This window comes from Falco cherrug, chromosome 10 (genome assembly GCF_023634085.1).
Source record: "Falco cherrug isolate bFalChe1 chromosome 10, bFalChe1.pri, whole genome shotgun sequence".
Classification (NCBI taxonomy): domain Eukaryota; kingdom Metazoa; phylum Chordata; class Aves; order Falconiformes; family Falconidae; genus Falco; species Falco cherrug.
Window position 1 is genome coordinate 16,083,553 of NC_073706.1, and position 21,250 is coordinate 16,104,802.

The following is a 21,250-nucleotide window of genomic DNA, read 5'->3' on the forward strand; positions in this document are numbered from 1 at the left end:
TGCGGATGCTGCCCTCCTGACCGCCCTCTGCACCAGGATCCAGGTAAAGGGGCCGGGGGGGTCCCCATGGTCTCCCACTTGGGCCATGGCAGTGGGGGATCCTGGGGGAAGCGGAGCCCCCAGCCTCAGGAGTAACGTCTCCGCCCCTGCGAGCTCCCTGTGCCGAGCTGTGGGATGTGGGACCACTTGGCTAGGGACTGCTTTGCTACAGCTTCTGTTCCAGTAAGTCCAGCAAGTGGTTCCTGCGTTACTGGGATGGTCGCTGGTCTGTTTATTCCAGGGCTGAGCTATCTTGGCCTCTGGACAGTTGCTCAGGGAGGGTATTTTGGGACAGTGTGAGGGGATGTAGCTGAACGGGGGAAGGTAGCAGAGCCTGGGGCAAAGCAGGGATTGGGGATCGGGAGCTGGGCGGGAGGGGATGGGGTGGCAGCACGTGCCGGCAGGCCACGCAGGTACGTGGGCACCAGCAGGTCCCTTTGGTGAGCACTGCTCAGGCAGGAGCTGTGATGACCACCGGGCATGGGGATGGGCAGCGCTGGTGGCTGCTGTGGCCAGGGGTCTGCATGGCCCCCAGGTAGATGGGGCTTTGCCTGTGCGGCTGGACCTGCCTGTGCCACTCAGGGTGGGCGGCGGTGGGGCCGTGCTGGGGATGCTCACCTCACCTGATCCCGCACTGCCAGCCTGGGGCTGGAGCTGCTGTCTCTGCCCCGCCATGGGGGGACGTGGCCTTAAATTGGCACCCTGGCTGCACCGCGCCGGCTGTTTGCGCGCTGGAGGCCCCGTGGCAGCAACAGGTGCCGGCATCAGGCCATCGATCAGTCACCGTGCTGCAGATATCGGGGCACAATGGGACGGTGCAGGGACTGGCGGCCACGTGGGACCCCTGGCTCGGTGCCACCAGCCTGGGAGCCGCCGACTGGGCGCTGGGGGCATGGTTCCCAGCTGGGTGGCAGCAGCTTGTCCCTCTCCTGCAGGAGCAGAGCCGCTGCCGAGTCCTGCAGTACCCCTCTGCAGGGGAGGATCCTTTACAAGTCAGGTCTGGGGAGCCCTCAGCTTCTGTATTCTCCCCAGCAGGAGCCTTCGCCGACCCAGGAGCCCTGCAGGGCAGCTGCCTCCTGCCCAGAGAATCCCCATGGAGCAGGGCGGTGGGGTGGGCAGCACACCTAGTGCTGGGGCTGGTGGTGGCACAGCCCCTGCCGAAGCAGAGGCCAGTGCAGCCCCAGCTGCCCCCGAGGCTGCCCAGCCCCAGGGGGGGACAGCACTGGCTGCCACTGAGGTGCAGGATGGTGGGCAGGCAGAGCCTGGGAAGGAGAAGGCTGCAGGAGAGGCTGGAGGACGGAAGGCAGAGCCAGCGGGGGAGGCAGCCCCGGCTGCTCCAGACCCCCAGGATGGAGGGCAGGCAGCACCAGCAGAGGAGGCTTCAGCTGCACAGCACGATGGAGGACAGGCAGCATCCACGGAGAAGGTGCCAGCTGCCACCAAGGCCCAGGATGGAGGGAAGGATGAGCCCGTGAAGGAGAAAACTCCAACTGGAGAAGAACCCAAAGGAGGGCAGGCAGTGCCTGTGGAGGGGAAAACCTTGGCTGTAGCAGTGGCTCAGGATGGAGGAAAGGATGAGCCCATGAAGGAGCAAGGCCCTGGTGGGTCAGAGATCGAGGGCTGTGGGAAAACGGAGTCTGCAGAGAAGGCTCCGTCTGCAGTAGAGGCTGAAGGAGGGAAAACAAAACCCACAGAGGAGACAACCTTGACCACAGCACAGGCTCAGGATGGAGGCAAAGAAGTGCCTGCAAAGGAGAAACCCACGGCTGCTGCAAAAGCTCAGGATGGAGGGAAGAAAGCTGTAAAGGCAGAGAAAACCCCAGCTGATAAAAAGCCTGAAAAGGAGAAAGCTTCAGGTGCTGCCAAGGCTCAGGATAAATTAAAAAAAGTGGCAAAGGAAGAAAAAGCCCCAGCTGCAAAAAAGGCTCAAAATGGAGGCAAAGAGGAGCCTGCAAAGGAGAAAACCATGGCAGCTGTAAAGGCTCAGGATGGAGGGAAGAAAGCTGCAAACGCAGAGAAGACCCCAGCTGATAAAAAGCCTGAAAAGGAGAAAGCTTCAGGTGCTGCCAAGGCTCAGGATAAAGAAAATAAAGTGGAAAAGGCAGAAAAAGCCCCAGCTGCAAAAAAGGCTCAAAATGGAGGCAAAGAGGAGCCTGCAAAGGAGAAAACCATGGCAGCTGTAAAGGCTCAGGATGGAGGGAAGAAAGCTGCGCGGGTGGAACCCCCGCCAGCTGCAGCGGAGGCTGGGGGTGGAGGCGAGGAGCCCGCAGAGGCAGCGGCCATGGCTGCTGCCAGGGCTCAGGGTGAAGGGGAGAACGTGGCAAAGGCAGAGGAGATGGATCAGCAGCAGCCAAGGGGGCCGGAGCCCCCGCGCCCGGCTCTGCTGCAGAGCCTGAGCTGCCCGGCCGCCTGCCAAAGGTACTTGCACCCTCCTGGGATGGGGTCCCCTCCCCTGGCTGCCCCCGGCGAAGCCCCGGGTCCCTCGGGGCAGAGGGGGGCTTTAGGCCTGGGGGCTGCTGGCTGGGCACTGCTCATCTCCTGCTCCTGCTTCCAGGGAGGAGCAGCCCTGGGAGGATCCGGCGGTGATGGAGACAATACTGGAGGAGACCGTGGCAGTGGAGCGAAGAGAGGGTCCGACAGAGCCTGGCCCTGCCCCGGCAGCCCTGGGGGACCCGCAGCCCAGGGGCAGCAGCCCTGGCACCCCGCAGGGGGGGACATTGCCTAGTGCCGCAGGAAAGCCCCCAGATCCCACCGGGGCCGTCGAGCAGCCTGGCCCTGGTGGGCAACCGTCCTCACCGGAGGCAGAGCCACCCCCCAGCCCCTACCTCACCCCCGATTTTGGGAAGGAAGACCCTTTCGAGATACTGGGTAAGGCTGTGAGGTGCCTGCCTTGTCCTGGCACCCTGGGACCCTCCGCGGGGCGGCAGCCCGGGCTCCCCCAGTCCTCCCCTGCTGCCGGCTCATGCTGTTGGCTCATCGCCTGCCCGGTGGCCTTCGCGCTCCTGTGTCCCCGTAAACAGGGCTAAATGCGTCGTGTCCCCGGCTGCAGCCCCGGCTGCCCGGGAGGAAGGGGAGCCTGCGGAGTGACAGCCAGTGCCTGGCCGCTGGCAGGGGACAGCGTGTCCCCGTGTCCTGCACCGCTGTCCTTGCGGGGATGCCAGGGCTGCTCGGGGCGGTGGGTGCTCGGGGGGGCGCCCTGCGTGGCCAGATCCTGTCCTCGGGTGGCCAGGGGCTGGGGGTGTGGGGTCTGCCCGGGGAGGGCGAGCAGGGCCGGGTGGTGCGGAGCGGTCGTGGCCCAGAGAGGGTGACACGCAGCAGCATGGCCTGGAGAGGGCGAGCGTGCCACGCGGGATGGTGGGGAGGGGGTGCCACCAGCGGGGTGCCGTGGGGTGGGTGCCGGCCAGCAAGGTGATGCTGCAGGCAGTGGCGAGGGACCCGTGGGAGGATGCTGTGCCTCCCAGTGCAGCAGGCAGCCAGGAGACCCTGATTTGCAGCCAGGCACTCAGTACTTGGTCGCATCCTGCACCCACAGGCTTGGCTGGGCTACGCAGCTGGGCGCCTGCCTATGGCACCCCGGGGTGCCCCAGCGGTGGGTCCCCTGGCTGGGCAGCCCACCTTCTCATCCCAGTCCTCCTCTCTGGGCAGATGACGTCCCTCCGCCGCCGGCACCCTTTGCGCACCGCATCGTCACCCTGCGGTCCGCCAGCGTCAGCTCCCAGTTCAATCTCAGCTCCAAGGACATCCTGGGGGGGTAAGGAGGGACCCCAGGATGGCAGAGGGTGCCTGGCTTTCCCCTGGCACTACCCTGAGCTGCTGGCCAGCCTTGGAACACGGCTCGGGGAAGTCGGGGACTTCTTTGGCCATGGTGGGTTGGTGCCTCGGGCAGGATGGGTGCTGCGGGGAGCATGGGGCAGCACCCCAGCACAGTGTAGGGGTCCCCAGAAGCCTGGGTGGCTGATGGTGTTGGCACCTCTCCCTCTCTCCCCAGGGGCAAGTTTGGCGAAGTCCACACATGCACGGAGAAGCAAACAGGGCTCAAGCTGGCGGCCAAAGTGATCCGGAAGCAGGGTGCCAAGGACAAGGTATGACCCATGCTGGGGCAGGGGGCTCCACCTGGCTTTGGTAGTGGGTGGCTGTCCCCTGTGTGTTGCCCATGCTGTGCTGTGCCACAGCCTGTCCTAGTGCCAGTGGCTTGGCCAGGGCTGACGTCCTGCACCGCAATGGGGCTCCTTCTGCAGGAGATGGTGCTGCTGGAGATTGACGTGATGAATCAGCTGAATCACCGCAACCTCATCCAGCTCTACGATGCCATCGAAACTCCCCGGGAGATCATCCTTTTCATGGAGTTGTGAGTGCTGGGGCAATGCCTTGTGAGGCCCGATGCCTGGGTGAGGGGCCCCATTGTGGAGGATGCTTCAGAGATGGAGTGGATGTGTCTGCCCCTCACCAAGCAGAAGGGATTGGTCCCAGGGAATGTCCCCCACCTTGCCTGTCCTTCTTGAGCACCTCCCTGGCTTGCTCCAGGCTCACAGACAACCTCAGGCTCTGCCTGGCTGGGACAGTATCTCCTTCCATCACGGTTGCGTTGAGGGTGGACATGATGCTGGTCCTTCCCACACAGCTCCTTTTCCCCTGCCTGCTTGCTCCGAGGAGGCTGGGGCCTGTGCTGAGGCTGTTCTGCTCTACAAACCCCAGGGGAGCTGGGGTGTCCAGGGGTAACCCCCCCATGGCTGCCTGGGGGGGGGGGGGGGGGGGGGCATCTGATCCCAGCATGCAGGCATCCCACAGTGGCTCTGCCCAGCCTCTACACCAGCATCTCTGTGGTGGGGCTGGGGCAGGGTCCCTGGGGCAGGCAGGGGGCTCTGCAGGAGGAAGGCTTGGGGCAGGGAGCCCCAGCTGACCCTGCGCTCCATCCCCATGCAGTGTGGAGGGTGGCGAGCTCTTCGAGCGGATCATCGATGATGACTACCACCTGACGGAGGTGGACTGCATGGTGTTCGTCCGGCAGATCTGTGAGGGCATCCGCTTCATGCACCACATGGGCGTCCTCCACCTCGACCTCAAGGTGTGGGGCCGGCGGGTGACAGCAGGGGCTGGCTGCTGCTCGCAGGGATGGGGGACGCTGGGGTGCAGGGGTAGCGGGTGTTTGTAGCCACCGAAGTGGGGAGCTGCACGCTGACTCAAGCCCTGCCATGCCCGTGAAGGCGGTGTGTCCCCAACATCGGCCAGCCATGGGAGGGATGCCTGGAAAATTGGTGTCATTCTGGCAGGGGTCAGCTGCAGGACCCGTGGGCTGCCAGAGCTGTGTGCTGGGGGTGTCCCTTCTCAGCAGTGGGGCAATGGTGTCCCTTGTCCCCACAGCCTGAGAACATCCTCTGTGTGGCCGCCACCGGGCACATGGTGAAGATCATCGACTTTGGGCTGGCTCGAAGGTGCTATCTTCCCCCCACCCCGTCCCTTCTCCCCATCCCTTCTCCCCGTCCCTTCTCCCCACCCTTTGGCCCCATGTGCTCTCGGGGTGCTGGGAGCCCTGGGACCTGCTCTGGCCTGGACTTTGGCCATGGCTGCCTGTCCCAGCTCTCCCTGTCTGACAGGGGGGGCTGGGGAGGGCAGTGCCTGCTGGGAGGGGGGCAGTGGTTTGGAGGAGCATCCTGTCCTTGCTGAATTCCTCGTCCCTGGCTGCAGGTACAACCCCCAGGATAAGCTGAAGGTGAACTTCGGCACTCCTGAATTCCTGTCCCCCGAGGTGGTCAACTATGAGCAAGTCTCCTACTCCACGGACATGTGGAGCATGGGTGTCATTACCTACATGCTGTACGTCAGTGCTGTATGGCGGCTGCCAGCGCCGTGCCGGGGCACAGCTTCCCTGGGCACAGAGCCGTCCCCAAGCCCTTCAGGTGCCCCAGGCACCCAGCTTCGTGGAGGGCTGGTGGAGGGCGCTGGACGGGGAGGTGGGGGGGGACTGGGGAGCGTCTGTGCCCAGATCTGCAGGCACTGCATGCTGCCAGCAGCCACACACCACATCCCTTCTCGGGGCCACCCTGCCTTGCTTCCCTGGGGCAGCCCTGGCCAGATTGGCCCCATTTTGGGGGTCTGGGAGGTGCTGTAGCCTGAGGGCACCTGGCTCCTCACCCCCCTGTGCCCCCAGGCTCAGCGGCCTCTCCCCCTTCTTGGGCGACAATGACACCGAGACGCTCAACAATGTCCTGGCTGCCAACTGGTACTTTGATGAGGAGACCTTCGAGAGCGTCTCTGATGAGGCCAAAGACTTCGTCTCAAACCTCATCATCAAGGAGAAGAGGTGTGAGGCCAGCAGTGGCCATGGGGGTCCTGGGGTGGGCACCCCCAGAGCTGCATCCCCAGACCCTGGGCATCACGTACTGCCCTCTGCACTGGGACCAGAGGCATCCCCTGATGCCCTGTATCAAATGAGATTCATGGAGCCCTGCCCTGGCTCCTAGCTGCCCCTGGCAGAGCCCTGTGTCTCTCCAGGGTCACCTGCACCAAGCAGGACATGCTGGACCACTCAAAGTTCTGCCCAGCCCCACCAGTCCATGGGTACATCCCTCCAGTTTGTTCCTCCCTGCAGGTTTTTGAGCTCTGGGGCTCTTAGGTGGCTGGAGAAGGGGGTAGCTGGGGGACAGGGGCTTGGGTAGGGGTGACCTGGGCTCCTCTCACCCCCAGTGCCCGGATGAGCGCTGGGCAGTGCCTGCAGCATCCCTGGCTCAACAACCTGGCAGAAAAGGCCAAACGCTGCAACCGCCAGCTCAAGTCTCAGGTGCTGCTCAAGAAATATGTCATGCGGCGGCGCTGGAAGGTATGGGAGCAGGCACAGGGAGGAGGGTCAATGCTGTCTGGGGGAGCTGGTGGGGGGGCTGCCAGCCTCTGCTTGTCCTGGCAGATGGCATCTGGGACAGGAGGATGGCTCTGTCTCACTGTGCTGCTGGCAGCTGGGACACAAGGGCTTGGGGACCCCTGCACGTGGAGAAAGGGCTCCTCAGCACAAGGACCCTTGCATGGGTGCCCCCAGGGTGGGACCCCTGTCAAGCAGAGATCCCTTCATGGTGGTCTGCCCTGAGCCAATCCCAAGGGCACCTTTTAGGGGTAGGAGTGGTGTCAGGACAGTGTCGGGGGTGATCCCCAGCATCAGCCCTGCGCTCCCCTTCCATACAGCCTGGCTAAGTGGGCGCCCGGGCAGCTGCACACTCCCCAGCCCAGCTACTCACAGCCTGGGGAGCAGCATCTGGCTCAACCTCTGGAGCCACAGCCCTTGCGGTAGGGTGAGCATCTCTCCTCTTCCCCTTTACAGAAAAACTTTATCGGGGTGTGTGCCGCCAACCGCTTCAAGAAGATCACCAGCTCGGGGTCGCTGACAGCACTGGGTGTCTGAGCGGGGCCTCCCGTGGGGACCCTGAGCCAAGTGTGAGTCAAGGCCAGAGAGGAACCGCTTCACAGGGTCCCACATCAATCCTGCTTCTGGATGACAGCAGCACCTTGCCGGATCCCTCGCTTCCCACCATGGGGGCCAGGGGCTGGAGTCACGCAGCCCCCTCCCTGCCTGTGCTGCTGCCAGGTGGCTGCTCTGAAGCCCATGTGCTGCACCCCTGCTCCATGCCCCATGCCACCACCGGTGCTGTTCTGCTGCATCCCCGGGGCTGCACCCAGCCTTGGTACCCAGCGGCTGCAGGACTGCTCTGGGGCTGGGACCCCACTGGGCTCCTCAACTGCACCCACCGCTCAGCCGAGCTCGTCCCACCCGGGTGGCACTGCTGCGCTGGGGACCTGCTGCTGGGGATGCTGGCTGTGCCCTCCTGGGCTCCCGGGGCTCCAGCCCTCCCCATGCCCATTGAGCCAATGCTCCTGTCTGGATTTTCTTGAACTGCAAGGCCACTCCTGAGTGGTATTTTCTGACCTCATCCCTGGCCCGGCTCTGCATCGCCCGACCCGCAGCATCTCTGCTCCACTCGTGCTTCCTTCCCCTGGCCTTGGAGGAGAAGGGCTGGTCCAGCGTGAGCCCCGCTGCCTGGGCTGCCCCACGCGCTTGCTGCTACCTTGGACCCAAAAACCCAGACTTGCTCGCTCTGCCTGTAAATGCCACAGCCCTGCCCTGCCTTCACTCTTGCTGGACCTTGAGCTGCCCAACCTCCCTTCCCAGCACTGCGGCTTGGCATGAGGATGCTGCAGGGCAGGCGTGGACCCTCACCCTGGCCTTTGGCACCAGAGCCAGCACTGAAGCAACTCCCCGGCCAGCCGGGTGTGAGGGAGCGGAGCTGGCCCTGAGCTGCTGCTCGCACAGGAAGGGAGGAAGCGGGAGCATGCTTCCAGCAGTGTCCCCAGCTGGGAGCCAGAGAGGGAAGAAGGAGGCTTTGTGTTCCTCCTGCCCTCCCTGCCCTTCGGCTCTGCCAGCGGGGGAAAAACACAACCTCTGCTTCACCCGCCAGATCAAGATGAGTGAGGCGTCCTAATGTGGAGCAGCTGGACCGCGCTCCCCCGCTCCTGCGAGCATCGCTCCAGCCCTGACCACCAACACACAGGAACTGCCGGTGGCTGCGGCCGCCAGCTCCCCCCGCCACGCGTGGGGGCTCGCTGGGACTGGCTGGGCTGGAGGAGGCAGGTGCTGCCCCCGCCTCGCCCCAGCCCCCTCTCCCTCTGCCTGCACCCCTGGGCCCCCCCGGTGTTGCTGGAGGTTGGGCATTCCCCAGGATTTGCAGCTTCTAGCCTTGCCCCCTGCAGGAGGGGTTGGGGGGCTGGCAGGGGGGGCCCGGCCTCCCTCTACCCCCCAGCTTTGGCTTACACTGTGATTGAGCCCCCTCTGAGCCAGGGCTGTGTGTTTGCTCCGGGGATGCCTGTGCCCTCTGCGCCTGCTGCATAAACCCTGGGGAGAGATGGGGGGAGGCGCGGGCCCCCCAGCCCCACTGGCTGCAGCAGGTGAAGGGGCTTTGGGCTTATCCCCACCGGGCAGTGGACATGGCTCACGGGACCCCTGCCCAACGCCAGAGTCCTGCCTGGCTCTTGCTTTCTTGTAAATAAATGTACAGTCTGCCTGCAGCCCCTGCCGGCCCTGCTTTGCCGGGGTGCTGCTCCCAACCCCCTCCCTGGGCCACTGCCCCCACCCACGCAGGACCCAGGTGCAGCTGGAGGGCTGCAGATAAGCGGGGAGGGGATGGAAACGGCGTCTCATCCCCAGGGTAGAGGGGACAGAGAGAGCCACCAGCTGTGCTGGGGACAGGGACCACCTGGTGCATCCCAGGCAGGGCTGTGCAGCCGAGGGGGTCTGGTCTGTGCACCCCATGGCTGTGCAGCTGCCCCAGGGTGCTGGAAGGAAGGAGGGTGGGAGGGATGGTGAGAGGTGTCCTCATGGCTTCAGCATCTGCCCGAGTGGGGTGGGATGCCCAGGGAATGCTGATGGGGGCCGGTGCCCCTCTGTCCGGTGGGGCTGCCGCTGGCCCCGAAGTGGTTAAGGCTGCCTGGGCCTGGATGCGGCTCCTGCCGCGGGCGTCCCTCCCAGCCCTTCCTGCCGGCAGCCTTTGACCGGTTCCTGTCGGTGACCACCCTGCGGGCCTGGACGCCAGCGCAGCCCCATCTGGTTTGAGTTACACTCCGTGGCGGTGACGTCTCCTTCCTGTCTGGCCCCAGGAGCCACGCGTTGCCCTGGCCCTGGTGGACCATGGGGGCTACAGGGTTCTGCTGTAGGGTGGCCCACGGAGGTCCTGGCTGGGCCATCACCCCCTGGACACTCCTGGTGCCCCAAGCCGCTCTGGGACATCGGTCCCTGGATGCAGCCTTGCATGTGCACGGCCACGGCACAGGGATGCATGGGCACCAGCATATCCTGGTGCCCCAACACCTGGGTGGGGGACCCCCACGCCACAGCCCAGTTTGGCTTCTCCAGCCCCCTCTTCTCCCACCCCAGGACCCCACGGAGCTACCCATCATGCCTCCATCAAGGCCAGAGGAGAGGGCCTGCTGGGCCAGCACCCATGGCCCCATCCTGCACTCCCAGCTGAGGGGCAGGACAGGGCTCGGGAGCCCCATGGAGGAGACCAGTCCTGCTGGGGCCAATGGGCATAGTGACAGGTCTGGTCCTGGTCCAGCACAAGGTCATGGCAGCCAGCACCATCCCTCGTGCTGGGGGTCTTCATCACCCCCCACAGACACACAACGTGGTCTGGGGTATTTGCACATGTGTCCATAGCATCCATGCCCAGAGTCTTGAGCCCTCGCACGGAGCAGCACCCTTACCCATCCCTGCCTGCACCCCATCCCAGTGGCACCCACCCTGCCTGAACAAGCGAAGGGTCCTGCAGGCAGCATGGGGCGGGAAGGGGAGCAGGCAGACCTCCTGCACCGGCAGCACCACCAGCAGTGGCAGCAGAAGGTTTGCCCCGTGACTGGGTGCAGCCTGGTCCCTGGCCACAGCACGGCCCATGCTGGGAGCGGGTGAGTGGGCCGTGGGCCAGGCCACCCACCACGAGCCGTGGAGTGAGCCAGGGAGGAGGCAGGGCAGGGAGAGCAGCGGGTCTGCAGCCGGGAGCACCAGCAGAGCGGATGGCCCTGGTCTGCATGCCAGTGCAGGCAGCCAGGCTCTGTGGGATGGGGGACTCCATCCCTGGGGGCTACAGCTCAGGGAGGGAGCGATAGGATGTGGCCATGTGATGCCACGCTGCTCCCGGCACAGGGACCCCGGCCTGGGGCTGTGGCCACGTGTTCCCAGGCAGCGAGGGGAGCCTGGACGGGTGAGGGGCCCAGCCACGCTGCGTGGGAACCAGACGGCCCCTGGGCACAGCTGCGGAGCTCGCTTCCTCCCGCGCCCCCGGGGACCGTGTGAAGGAGGGGGCTGAGGTCAGCCGCGCTCGCCGCCGGCCGCTCCGGAGACGCCAGCATGATGTAGGCGCTCAAATATTGTTTTCCACTGGGGAGGGGAAAAAAAAAAGGGAGAAAAGAGAGAGGCCCAGGGCTGAGTGGCCGTCCTCGATGACGAATGGTGGCCCCCCTCACCCTGCCTGGGGCTGGGATGTGGCCATGGCCCAGCAGCAGCCGTCTGGGGGCTGATAACGGGACTGACGCGGCTGTGGTGCTCCGGGTCCCTGAGTGACGCCAGCGCCGTCCCTCAGTGCCAATGCGGCCCCCACAGAGACCCCCACGACTGGGCAAGCTGGGGTCCCTCTGGTTTTGGGGGGCCGGGGGGCTCTGCCACAAGCCTGCTCCCTGCAGCAGCATGAAGAACCTTGCCAGCCTGGGGTCCTCCTGCTGTGCCTGCCCTGGGACCAGCTGTGCTGTGGAGCCTGGGCACCACTGCTCCTGGGGTCCCCTCTCTCCCAGCCTGGGGTGGGCAGGATGGGGGCACAGGCGCAGCCCCCCGCTATGCCAGCATTGCTCTGTCCCTACTCCAGCACTGCAGAGACGATGGCCCCGGTGTCCTGGTGGTATGTAGGAAGGGGCTAGCGACCGGGTCCCAGCCTGGGGCTGTGTGGGGACCCCTGCCCACCCCAGTGCCCCCCAGCCTGGCCACCCAGGGCAGAGCCCTGTGCCCAGCCCGGTACCGGCAGTGGTGACTCAGCTGGTGCCTCCTCTCCAGCAGCCACCCGGCATGATTCAGGTCGGAGGAATCCACTTTCCCTGGCTGTTCCCATCGCAGCCCCAGCCCCTGGCACAGCAGGGCTCTGCGGGCTTCCCTGGCCTCACGGTGTTTGCCGGAACCTGGTGGGACCCTGGCCAAGCCAGGGCACAGCCCTGAGCAGGGACAGAGAGGGGAGGGAGCCCTTTACCCCTCCGAGCAGAGCCCCCCACACTGTGCTACTGCCCCCAGCTCCTCCCTGGCATTTTTCTGGGACCACATGGGTGTGTGAGCGGGGCCACATGCTGAGGCTGGTGCCAGTTGTGACATGTGTGGCACCCGGGGTGAAGCCAGGCCCTTTGAGCAGTCCTAGGTGTAAGGAGGTGGCAGCGGGGCTCTGCAGGGGCTCACCACTGCTGCATTGTGTCCCCCTGCCCCTCATGGATGAGGGTCCCTACTGCTACCCTGGGATGGGGCTCTGAGGGCTCCTGGCCCCATGTTGCAGCAGGACCTTGTCCCCAGCATCTCCCAGGGATGCAGGACCTGGACGCAGGTGCTGGCTCAGGCCCTGCCCCGTCCCCCTGCAGCCTCACTGTTCAGTCAGCGATCGGCAGTGGAGGGGCCTGTAGGGATGAGGGCTGCACCGGGTGGTCTTGGGGATGCATGTCCCCCAGCCAGCACCCGGGATGGGGTAGAGGGTCCCCAGCTTTCCCCTGCCCGCTGCCCACCATGAGCGGGGTGCAGAGACCACAGAGGCAGCATTGGGGAATGTGCTTTATTTGGTGCCGGGGCCAGGGGTGTCCCAGGGTGGGCCAGTCCCTCACTCGAAGAAGAACATGCCGGGTGTCCGGTAGAGGCAGGGGGGCAGCCCCAGTGGATAGCCATTGCCCCCCTGCAGTGGGATCGTGCTCCCTGGTCCCCACGGCTCCTTCTGCTCACTCGCCCGTGGCCCCATGGCCCCGAAGGGCGGCTGGCGGGGGGCGGGGGGGGCCGGGGGGGCTGTGGCCAGGAGATGCTCCAGCGCTGTGCTGCATGGCCGCTCCTTCACGCAGAAGCTCAGCGCCTGCACCCGGCACTGGTAGCTGCTGCCCAGCGCGTCAGGCCCTGACCGGCTGAAGGAGCCGAAAACGGGCAGGGGGGGCTGCGGGTAGCCGTCCCCCTCCAGAAAGCAGGATGGGGGGGGTTTGCCTGTGCCCAGAAGGGTGCCAGGGAACGCGGGGGGCACCTGCCCAAAGGGCTGGCCTGGCCCTAGCCCAGGGGCGGCTGGCTCCTCACCCTCCAGCTGGCCCGGGGGGCTGCTTGGAGGGGCCGGTGAGTCCTGTGGGGGGTCCCTGGCCTGGGTGGGCAGCAGGGCGGGCAGCAGGGCAGGGTGCGGTGCTGGGCGCTCGCTGGGCAGCGGGTACTGACCTGGCCGGGGCAGCTGCAGCGCCGCCGGGAGCCCCCCGAAGACAGTCTCCTTGGGTGGGCGGCTCTCCGGGGGGGCGAAGAACAGCCCCTTGGGCTGTGGCACATCCGGCAGGTACAAGCAGGGCTGCCTGGCCTTGGGTGGCTGCCGCCGGGTGGAGGGGTCAGTGCACCCGGGCACCCCAGCACCCTCGGGCAGCATGGCAGGGCTCGGCAGGTGCCCCGAGGCTGCCGGTGAGGCACAGCCCCCATCTGCCTTCACCTCCTCGGGTGGCGGGGCGGCAGGCGGCCCCTGGACCCGCTGCCTGGGGGGCTTTCCACACCCCTCGTCCCCCTCGGTGCCTGGTGCATCCCGGAGCCCCCTCTTCCTGGTGAAGCGCCGGCGGCGCCGCAAGAAGCTGCCATTCTCGAACATGTTGTAGCAGTCGGGGTCGAGTGTCCAGTAGTTGCCCTTGCCAGGCTTCTTGTCATCACGGGGCACCTTGACGAAACACTCGTTGAGGGAGAGGTTGTGGCGGATGCTGTTCTGCCAACCCTGCTTGTTCTCCCGGTAGAAGGTGAAGCGGCCCATGATGTAGCGGTAGATGCCGCTGAGCGTGATGCGCTTCTCGGGCGCGCTCTGGATGGCCATGGTGATGAGGGCGATGTAGCTGTAGGGCGGCTTGGTGGCTTCGGGGCTGGGGAAGGAGCCGCCGGCCGGCTCGGGGGCCGGTGGGCTGCGCAGAGCCGTGTCGCCGACGGGGAGGTCCGGCTGCATCCTCACGGCCAGCCGCAGCCTCCCGCTCTGCCGCACGGCCCCGGCACGGCCCGTTAAAACCGGCCGCAGCCCAGCCTCCCGCCGGCGGGCGAGGGGGCGGCGGGCCCCTCCTCTACGGGGCCGCCCAGGGCGGAGCGGGCTCCGCCGTCCAGCGCCAGTCCCTGCGGACGGGCGGATGGACGCGCCGCCAAGGCCGGCGGCCAGCAGCCAGCGGCCCCGGGGCTGGCACGGCCGCGGCCTCCCCGGGGCAGAGGTGGGCAGCGCCGGCTGTGGCCAAGCCCCGGGCATGGCCCCCCGCTCCCACAGCCCCTGTTCCCACGGGAGGTTCCCACGACCTGGGTCTCATCCTGCCCTGCCCACGGTGAGCAGCTGGGCCCTGGCCAGGGATGGCAGGAGGCTGAGTGGGGGGCTGCTGGTGGGGCTGGGGCTGCTGGCAGCCCTTGGCTCCCCACACACCCCCTGCCCACCCCAGCACTTCCGCCCCCGCCTCCAGCCTGGCGCTGTGATGGGTCCTGTGCACCGTGCCCCAACTCTGCTCCATGCCAGATCCCTGCACTGCACCCAGCCAGGATGTTGCCCCCAGGGTGCAGCATGGCCCCCACCTCCCAGAGCCCTCCTCACTCCACTCACCAGGGGAAACTGAGGCATGGGCAGTCAGCACCCTTGGAACAGGCTCCTGGGTTGCCAGGTTGGCAGAGCAGCTGATGGGCACCTCGCAGGGGCCCGCACCTCCTGCCAAGGGGCCAGGACGCGGGGCAGGGCAGGTCGTGAGCTGGCGCAGGGGCAGGGGTTAGCTCATGCTGTCCCCACGGCTGGGGTTGAGCTGGCTTTGCCCACAGTGTGAGGCTCTGCCCAGGCTCGGCTCCCCCAGATGCCCGTGGCCCCCCCGCACCAGCCCCAGCCCCCCACCCCAGAGTCAGTGGTACCAAAACACAACCTTTATTTCTAAGGTTTATAAACAACGAATCCTTGCCGTGCAAGGTACAAGGATGGAGCTGACTGCCCCGGCTCACCAAACAAGCACACAGGAAATCCCACCCGGTGGCTCCTGGGGAATAAATACCACGATCTGTGCGGGGGTGGCAGCCGTCCTCGTCCTGGGCAGTGCCCGCCTGCACGGCCCTGCAGTGCTGAGTGCCCCATGCACAGCGGCTCGGGGAACGTCACCGGAGCGTGGCCGAGGGGCAGCAGAGCATCCCGCTCCGAGGCTTTGTCGCAACTGGGCTCTTCTGTCCCACTCACTCGGGCTCAGGGCTGGCAGAGCTGTTTGAGGACGTGGATAATGTGGCTGGAGGCACCGGGGGTGCAGGGTTGGGGGGAGTCACGGAGCAGTGCTGGCCCTATGCACTGGGCGTGATGGAAGAGCTCCCGCGCAAACACCGGCTCCACCTGTGGAGGCACAGAGCCGATGGAGAATGGGCACTGGCCCACAAGCCTCCCAACCGCCACGGCCCTGGCGCATGGCTTGGGGATGCCACGAGCACCAGCCCCGGTGCGTACTCACGTGGGCCATGATAAGCTTCTGGAAGTGGTGCCCAGCGCTGGTGGGGTACTCCTCCCCGAAGCACAGGTGGATCTGGTACTGTGGCGTGGGCTGCCCGTGGCTCAGGTACCCCCGCAGCTCTGCAAGACACTGGCCCCGTTAGGGGACACGGCACCCCTGGGGCCCCGCAGCCCGGAGCAGCTGTGCCGGGGCAGGACCTGCCCCTGTTCCCGAGGGGATCAGAGTCTCCCCGGGGCCGGTGGAGCCCAGGGCAGCAGGTGGGCACTTACGCTGCAGGAACTGCTGCGTGTCCAGCAGCTTGTAGGTCTTCTCTCTCTCCAGCTTGTTGGGCCAGTCCCTGTGCGGGGCCAGTGGCCCGTTCCAGTACACCCTACCCTGGCACTGGCGCTTCATGAAGACCCCCTCGGGCGCTACCCACAGCAGCACACCGCGGTCCAGGTGGGGCAGGAGCCGCTCCAGCACGTCAGTCATGCCGGCCAGCCGTCCGCTGCCGCCGAGCACTCGCGGTGGGGGGAACTCGATCTGCTCCATGCAGGAGGGGCCGTAGAGGCGTTCGCTGTCAGCTGGCACGGCGCGGGAGGTGATGCGGCAGCCCTCGGCCGTGCGGGTGGTGACCTCCTTCACCAACACGTCACAGTAGTACAGGCGGACGTGGAGCCAGCAGTCTGGGGTGAGGGGAGAGTCAGCTTGTGGGCAGCCCAGTCGGGGGGGCCACACCAGGCACTGCCCAGCCAGCATGGCTCCTACCTGAGTGGTTGATGTCTTCTACGGGGAGGTAGGACGGGGGTCTGGGGAGGAGGTGGCCGTGGGTTGGGTTCCAGCCATAGAAGACTCCCCTCACATGGTACGCTGAGCCAGGGCAGAGATGAGGTGGTAAAGGGACATGGGCAGCTGTCCCCAAGGGCTCCCGGGTGCTGTCCTGGACCCAGCCCCTGGAGTCAGGCAGACAGCAGGGTCCTTCCCACCGCTGCTGCTTGTTACTGGGCCTCATTAAAGCCCCTAAGTGCATGATCAAGTGGGTCTGCTGGAGCAGGGAGGGAGTCCCCAGCCCATCTCCATCACCATGGGCACTGCCTGCACAAGGGATGAGACGTGGGGCTGTGGAGAGAGGGCTTGCTGCTGCCGGGCAGTGTATACCCCCCACCCCAGCCCTATCCTACCGCCAGGGACCCTCCTCACCTCGCTTGGCCAGCTGCGCAGAGAGCAGGGGCAGTGGAGACTCGTGGCATGTCTCCATTGTGCCCTTCTGGTTTGCCTCCTCCAGACTCCCCGCAGTGCTGCCCTGAGGAGCAGAGTGGCTGCGGTGAGGGCTGAGCCAGCACTGGGGGGCCCTGAGCCAGCTCCTGCCTTCACCATGGACCCCGTGTGCCGGCAGATCCCCTGCCTGAGGCTGGCAGCTGCATGGCACAGGGGACCCTCAGCAATGCCCAGGGGATCCGGCTGCCCAGTAGGACAGATGCAGGCAGGGCAGCAGCCGGTGGATGAGGCAGGATTTGGGGCTCCCACATTCTCCAGCCTGTAGGCAGCTCTTGTGGCAGATGGCACAAGGTAGGGGGCTGGCTCACCTGCTGATCTTTGCTGTCCGGGGACTGCATGTCACCATCCTTCTCTGCGGAGAGCAAGGAAAACCTGATGAGGCCCTGGCAAACAGCAGGAACAGCCTCCAGGAAGGTGCCTGGCTGCACAGGTCACTCAGAGAGGAAGAGGAGTGGGGAGGAAGGGTGACATCTACGGGACACAGGGCTTGTACAGGCATGGCACAGACACCAGCCCCAAGTCTGGTGCAGGAGGAGGGACATACCTGCATCCCAGGCGTCATCGGACACAATCTGGTACACCTTATAGGGCTCGGAGATGTCCAGCTGGCTCCGCTCGGGCACCTCCTGGAAGTCGGTGCTCTTGTTGAGGGCGCAGCGGAGACGCGTCTTCCAGGTGGAGGGGTCAGCCTTGTCCGTCCCCTCGTGGTACTTCCCCTTGTAGATGGCCCAAGCCTGCCAGGCAGAGGGTGCCCTGCACTGTGGGGGCTGCCAGTGCCCTGTTCCCCCATTCTACTGTCCAAGGGGGCCTGCTGGGGTATGAATCTGCCAGCCAGGGCTGGCTGCGGGGCAGTGGGGAGCCAGGACTGTGTGTCCTGGGGGGCTGCAGGGAGCTGGGCGGTGGGGGGGGTTCCTGGGGGAGTGCACAGGGACAGGCAATGGGGAGACCCGGGGGTGCGCATGGAGCTGGGTGGGGAGTCCCAGGGGTGCACAGCAAGCCAAGTGGGAGGTCCTAGGGTTGAGCACAGAGCTGGGCAGTGGGGAGCTCCGGTGCTCTGGGTGGTGGTGTGCACAGAGCCAGGTGGGGGGTTCTGGGGGAGTGCACAGGGCTGGGCAATGGGGAGCCCCAGGGGGTGCTCATGGAGTCAGGTTGGGGGTCCCGGGGGAGTGCACAGGGTTGGGCAATGGGGAGCCGCAGGGGTGCGCATGGATCTGGGCAGCGGGGAGCCCCGGGGGTGCTCACGGAGCTGGGGGGGGGGGGTTGTCTCAGGGGAGTGTACAGGGTTGGAAAATGGGGAGCCCGGGGGTGTGCATGGAGCGAGATCGCAGAGGGAGCCAGTGGGGGTCCCGGGGGAGTGCACAGGGCTGGGCAACGGGGAGCCACAGGGGTGCGCATGAGCTGGGCAGCGGGGAGCACCGGGAGTGCGCACGGAGCCGGGTGGCGGGTCCCGGGGACGCTGCCGGAGCCAGGCGGGGGTCTCAGGACCCCCGGGGTACCTTGAAGAGCGCGGCGTCCTGCTGCTGCCGGTAGTCCTGCTTGGCCGCGTGCTTCCAGGGGATGCGGAAGAGCGTCCGGTGCCGGTTCTCCCAGCGCAGCCCCGGGTACCGGCCGCTGTCGATCTGCGCGATCAGCCACTCCTTGAGCCGCATGGGCGCCCCCGGCTCCGCCATCGCGGCCCCGCGCCCGGCCCCGCCACCCCGGGGGAACGTGCCGGGGCTCTGAAAGCGAAAGCGTCGCGCTGGCTTTCACTTTCCCTTTCCTGCCCGGCGCTGCCGGCTCTGGCTGCGCTGCCAGCCCGGGGCGGGGGGGACACGGGGCAGCCCGCGGTAGGGGACAGGCACCCTGCGCCCATGGCAGAAGGGACAGGTACCCTGCACCCTTGGGAAAAGGAGCAGGGCAACCCACGGCAGTGGAGACAGGGCAGCCTACAGGTGAGGGGACAGGGCCACCCATGGAGAGGGGACAGGCATCTCACACCCATGGGAAAGGGGACAGGGGCACACACAGGAGAGGAGACAGGTACCTCGCGCCCATGGGAGAGGGGACAGGGCCACCCACAACAGAGGGGACAGGGCACCAGGAACACAGAGGACTCCCCTGAAGCCCTGCACCCATCTTGGGTGCTTCCCCTCAGATTTTCAGGGCTCCCACATGCTCCCTACAAGGAATAAGGGACCCTCCTCCCCTGTCCTCCAGCTTCGGGGACTAGGACACCTCCCTGCTCCAGGGGCCATGTCCTCCCACGGGACCGGCATCTCAGCCCATGGGTGTGGGGACCTGTGGGAACAGGCATGGGTTTTCCAGGCTGGTGTGAGCAGGATATTGCCCCATCTCTCAAATCTCAACTTGCCTCTAACATTCACATCTGCTCCGTGGAGTGCTGGGTGCTGAGTTGAGTCGGAAACAAGTGGGAAGGGCCATTATGAGCTGTGCCAAGGGCTGCTGGGGGGCTGGTGAGGCAGCCTGACTCATCCTGTAGCTCCCTGCTGGCCCCAGGTTCCTGGCAGAAGCTGTCCCTGCAGAGGAGAGGTGGCACACATGGTCATGGCGCTTCTGGGCACCAGCCTTCCCACACCTGGGGAAGCAGCTTCCCGTGCCTGTGCTGCTCTGCAGGGAGGTGGGTGCATGTGTTGGTGCATGTGGGTGAAACAGGGATCAGTGCCAGGAGAGGGCTGGGTCCAGTGCAGGGTCCCACGCAGCCCCTTCACTCCTGGCTGGCTCCTGAGCATCCTTCCTCAATGCCGCAGCTACCAGGAGGATCTGTCCCTCTCCCCTTCCAGTGGAGGAGCCCAGCTCAGCCATCCTTTCAGGAGGAAGAGGAATTCTACCCTGTGTAGGGCAGGGATGGAACTGTCTGGTACCAAGCACTGCCTGGATGCCCTTGCAAAGCAGCACAGCACAGGCTGGGTGGGCTGGGTGGGCTTTGCCCTCTGGAGTGACACTGGTGTTGGCCCCTCCATCACCACTGCAGAGCCACATGCCACTGCACGGGGAAATCCGGCTCCTCCACCCAGCCCACAGCCCACTGGGTCTCCTTTCACAGCCCACTGCATTTGCTTTCCAGCTCTGAGTCAGAGAAAGTCACCTCTCGCAGGGAGGAGAGATGAGGCTCCTGAGAGCTGGCAGGCTGCTTGGGGCTGCAAAGCCTCAAAATGAATAAGCCGTGGCACAGCACCCAGCCCTGGACTTTCCCGAAGGACCTGGAGGCATGGGCACAGGGTGTACACAGCGTGTGAGGACCTGGAGGCATGGGCACAGGGTGTACACAGCGTGTGAGGACCTGGAGGCATGGGCACAGGGTGTACACAGCGTGTGAGGACCTGGAGGCATGGGCACAGGGTGTACACAGCGTGTGAGGACCTGGAGGCGTGGGCACAGGGTGTACACAGGTGTATGAGCCAGCCACACTGGTGGGGGTTTGCCCCTTCCTGAGCCTGTTCATGGCCCCTTTGCAGGGCAAAGCCTGCCCACCCTGCCCATGCCTGCTCATGGTGCGGGACCACGGCTAACCCGGCTAACCCGGGCTCTGCCCGCAGCACAGCTCTCCCTGCCTGGGAAGAGGAGGAGGTGGTGATGCCAGCACTGAGTACTGGGAGATGGGGGAGTCCCAGTTTGGAGAGGGGGAGAGGAGCAGCAGGTAGCGTTAGGTGCTCGCCCTCACCCTGGCAGCCCACGGCCGTCCCAGCCGGTGCTGCCGTGGCAGGGCTGGCAGCTGCCGCGCTCGGGGTGACGCAGGACGCCGCTCTGTTCCCCACCACACCAGCCAGTGGGGATTTCCAGCCGGCTGTGCCTCTGCTGGGGCTGTGCCCCGGCCCCCCCGCACCCCCCCGTGGTGGGGGGAGCTGGGGCCCTGTTCTGGGAAAAGAGCCTGGGACTGCCCGACAGAGAATCTGCATCTTCCCTTTCCGCTGTGGGAAGTGGGGTGATGGGGAGGGGTCGCTGCACAGCCTCTCCCAGTGGCTTGCACAGATTACCTCCAAGGCCAGGAGATAATCATAGCTGCTGACTTGTTAGCCAGCCCCAGCCCGATGGGATAAGCCTTTATCAGCCAGGGATTTCATCTCCTGTGACAGCCACACAGTGACACATGGGGCCCGTGGGATCTAATTACCCCGGCATCAGGGAAGATGCTCAGAAGCCAGTTTTCCTGCTGTGCTGCTCCCTGCGCAGGGAAGGCGAAGCAGCTTAACCCTTAAACTTTTCATGCTGAAATGAGCCTCAAAAGGAGTCAAACATTAACTCACAGCTAACCTTGCCCTTGCCTGGGTTTTTCCAGTTGTGCAAACCAGATCTGCCAAAATAAATAAATATTCTTGTGCTGTGGAGCTGGGCTGAAGGTGCCATTGCTCAGTGTCTGGCCTTGCCGTGGGGTTTACAGCATGAGCAGGGAAACCCTGCATGCAAGTGCCTCGGCACAGCGTGTCTGGTGTGGGGCTGACAGGAGGGTGCAGCCGTGCATGGGGCACACCATCCATCCTGGGTGCATGGTCCTGGGGCATGGGGCCACCACCCTTCTGGGTTCTGGGAGGGCTAAAGGGTGCCAGAGAGCCCTGGCCTGGGCATGAGGGAGTGGGAAGAGCAGCATGGCAGGAGCTGGGCTGAGAGGGTGACCCCACAGCGGACAGTGCAGGAGCAGCGGATGACAATGCACCCCTGGCTCCTCTGTGGGCTCAGCATCTATCCAGCGAGGCAGGAGTTGGGCTCCCAGCCTGCTTGGGCCACCCCAAGGCAG

The 21,250-nt window shown here is 65.7% G+C and overlaps 4 protein-coding genes across 7 annotated transcripts in view; 1 reads left to right on the plus strand and 3 right to left on the minus strand.

The window, feature by feature from the left end:
* Positions 1 to 21,250, minus strand: part of BCL2L1 (BCL2 like 1) — a 198,432-nt gene that overhangs the window by 42,890 nt on the left and 134,292 nt on the right. The gene's annotated exons all lie outside the window — the stretch shown is intronic.
* MYLK2 (myosin light chain kinase 2) lies at positions 1,099 to 9,056 on the plus strand. The gene is made up of 12 exons (XM_005444983.3): positions 1,099 to 2,011; positions 2,192 to 2,457; positions 2,594 to 2,907; positions 3,685 to 3,790; positions 4,028 to 4,121; positions 4,278 to 4,387; positions 4,963 to 5,104; positions 5,401 to 5,471; positions 5,725 to 5,853; positions 6,188 to 6,340; positions 6,724 to 6,856; positions 7,349 to 9,056. The coding sequence occupies exons 1-12, from the start codon at positions 1,133 to 1,135 to the stop codon at positions 7,427 to 7,429; spliced, it is 2,478 nt and encodes an 825-aa protein (XP_005445040.2). The 5' UTR covers positions 1,099 to 1,132; the 3' UTR covers positions 7,430 to 9,056.
* On the minus strand, positions 12,351 to 13,813 carry FOXS1 (forkhead box S1). The gene has a single exon (XM_055722633.1). It carries the CDS (start codon positions 13,755 to 13,757, stop codon positions 12,417 to 12,419), a length of 1,341 nt encoding a protein of 446 aa, XP_055578608.1. The 5' UTR covers positions 13,758 to 13,813; the 3' UTR covers positions 12,351 to 12,416.
* On the minus strand, positions 14,681 to 18,260 carry LOC102050707 (interferon regulatory factor 4-like). 4 transcript variants are annotated; one of them, XM_055722625.1, is made up of 8 exons: positions 18,015 to 18,260; positions 17,063 to 17,252; positions 16,827 to 16,870; positions 16,441 to 16,543; positions 16,009 to 16,335; positions 15,531 to 15,926; positions 15,262 to 15,380; positions 14,681 to 15,146 (listed from the first exon to the last, which is right to left on the minus strand). In XM_055722625.1, the coding sequence occupies exons 1-8, from the start codon at positions 18,186 to 18,188 to the stop codon at positions 15,006 to 15,008; spliced, it is 1,494 nt and encodes a 497-aa protein (XP_055578600.1). In that variant the 5' UTR covers positions 18,189 to 18,260; the 3' UTR covers positions 14,681 to 15,005. The 4 variants fall into 4 exon arrangements, with proteins under 4 accessions (XP_055578600.1, XP_055578599.1, XP_055578601.1 ...); XM_055722624.1 differs by having other exon boundaries at positions 16,009 to 16,359; XM_055722626.1 differs by having other exon boundaries at positions 16,009 to 16,110; positions 18,015 to 18,257.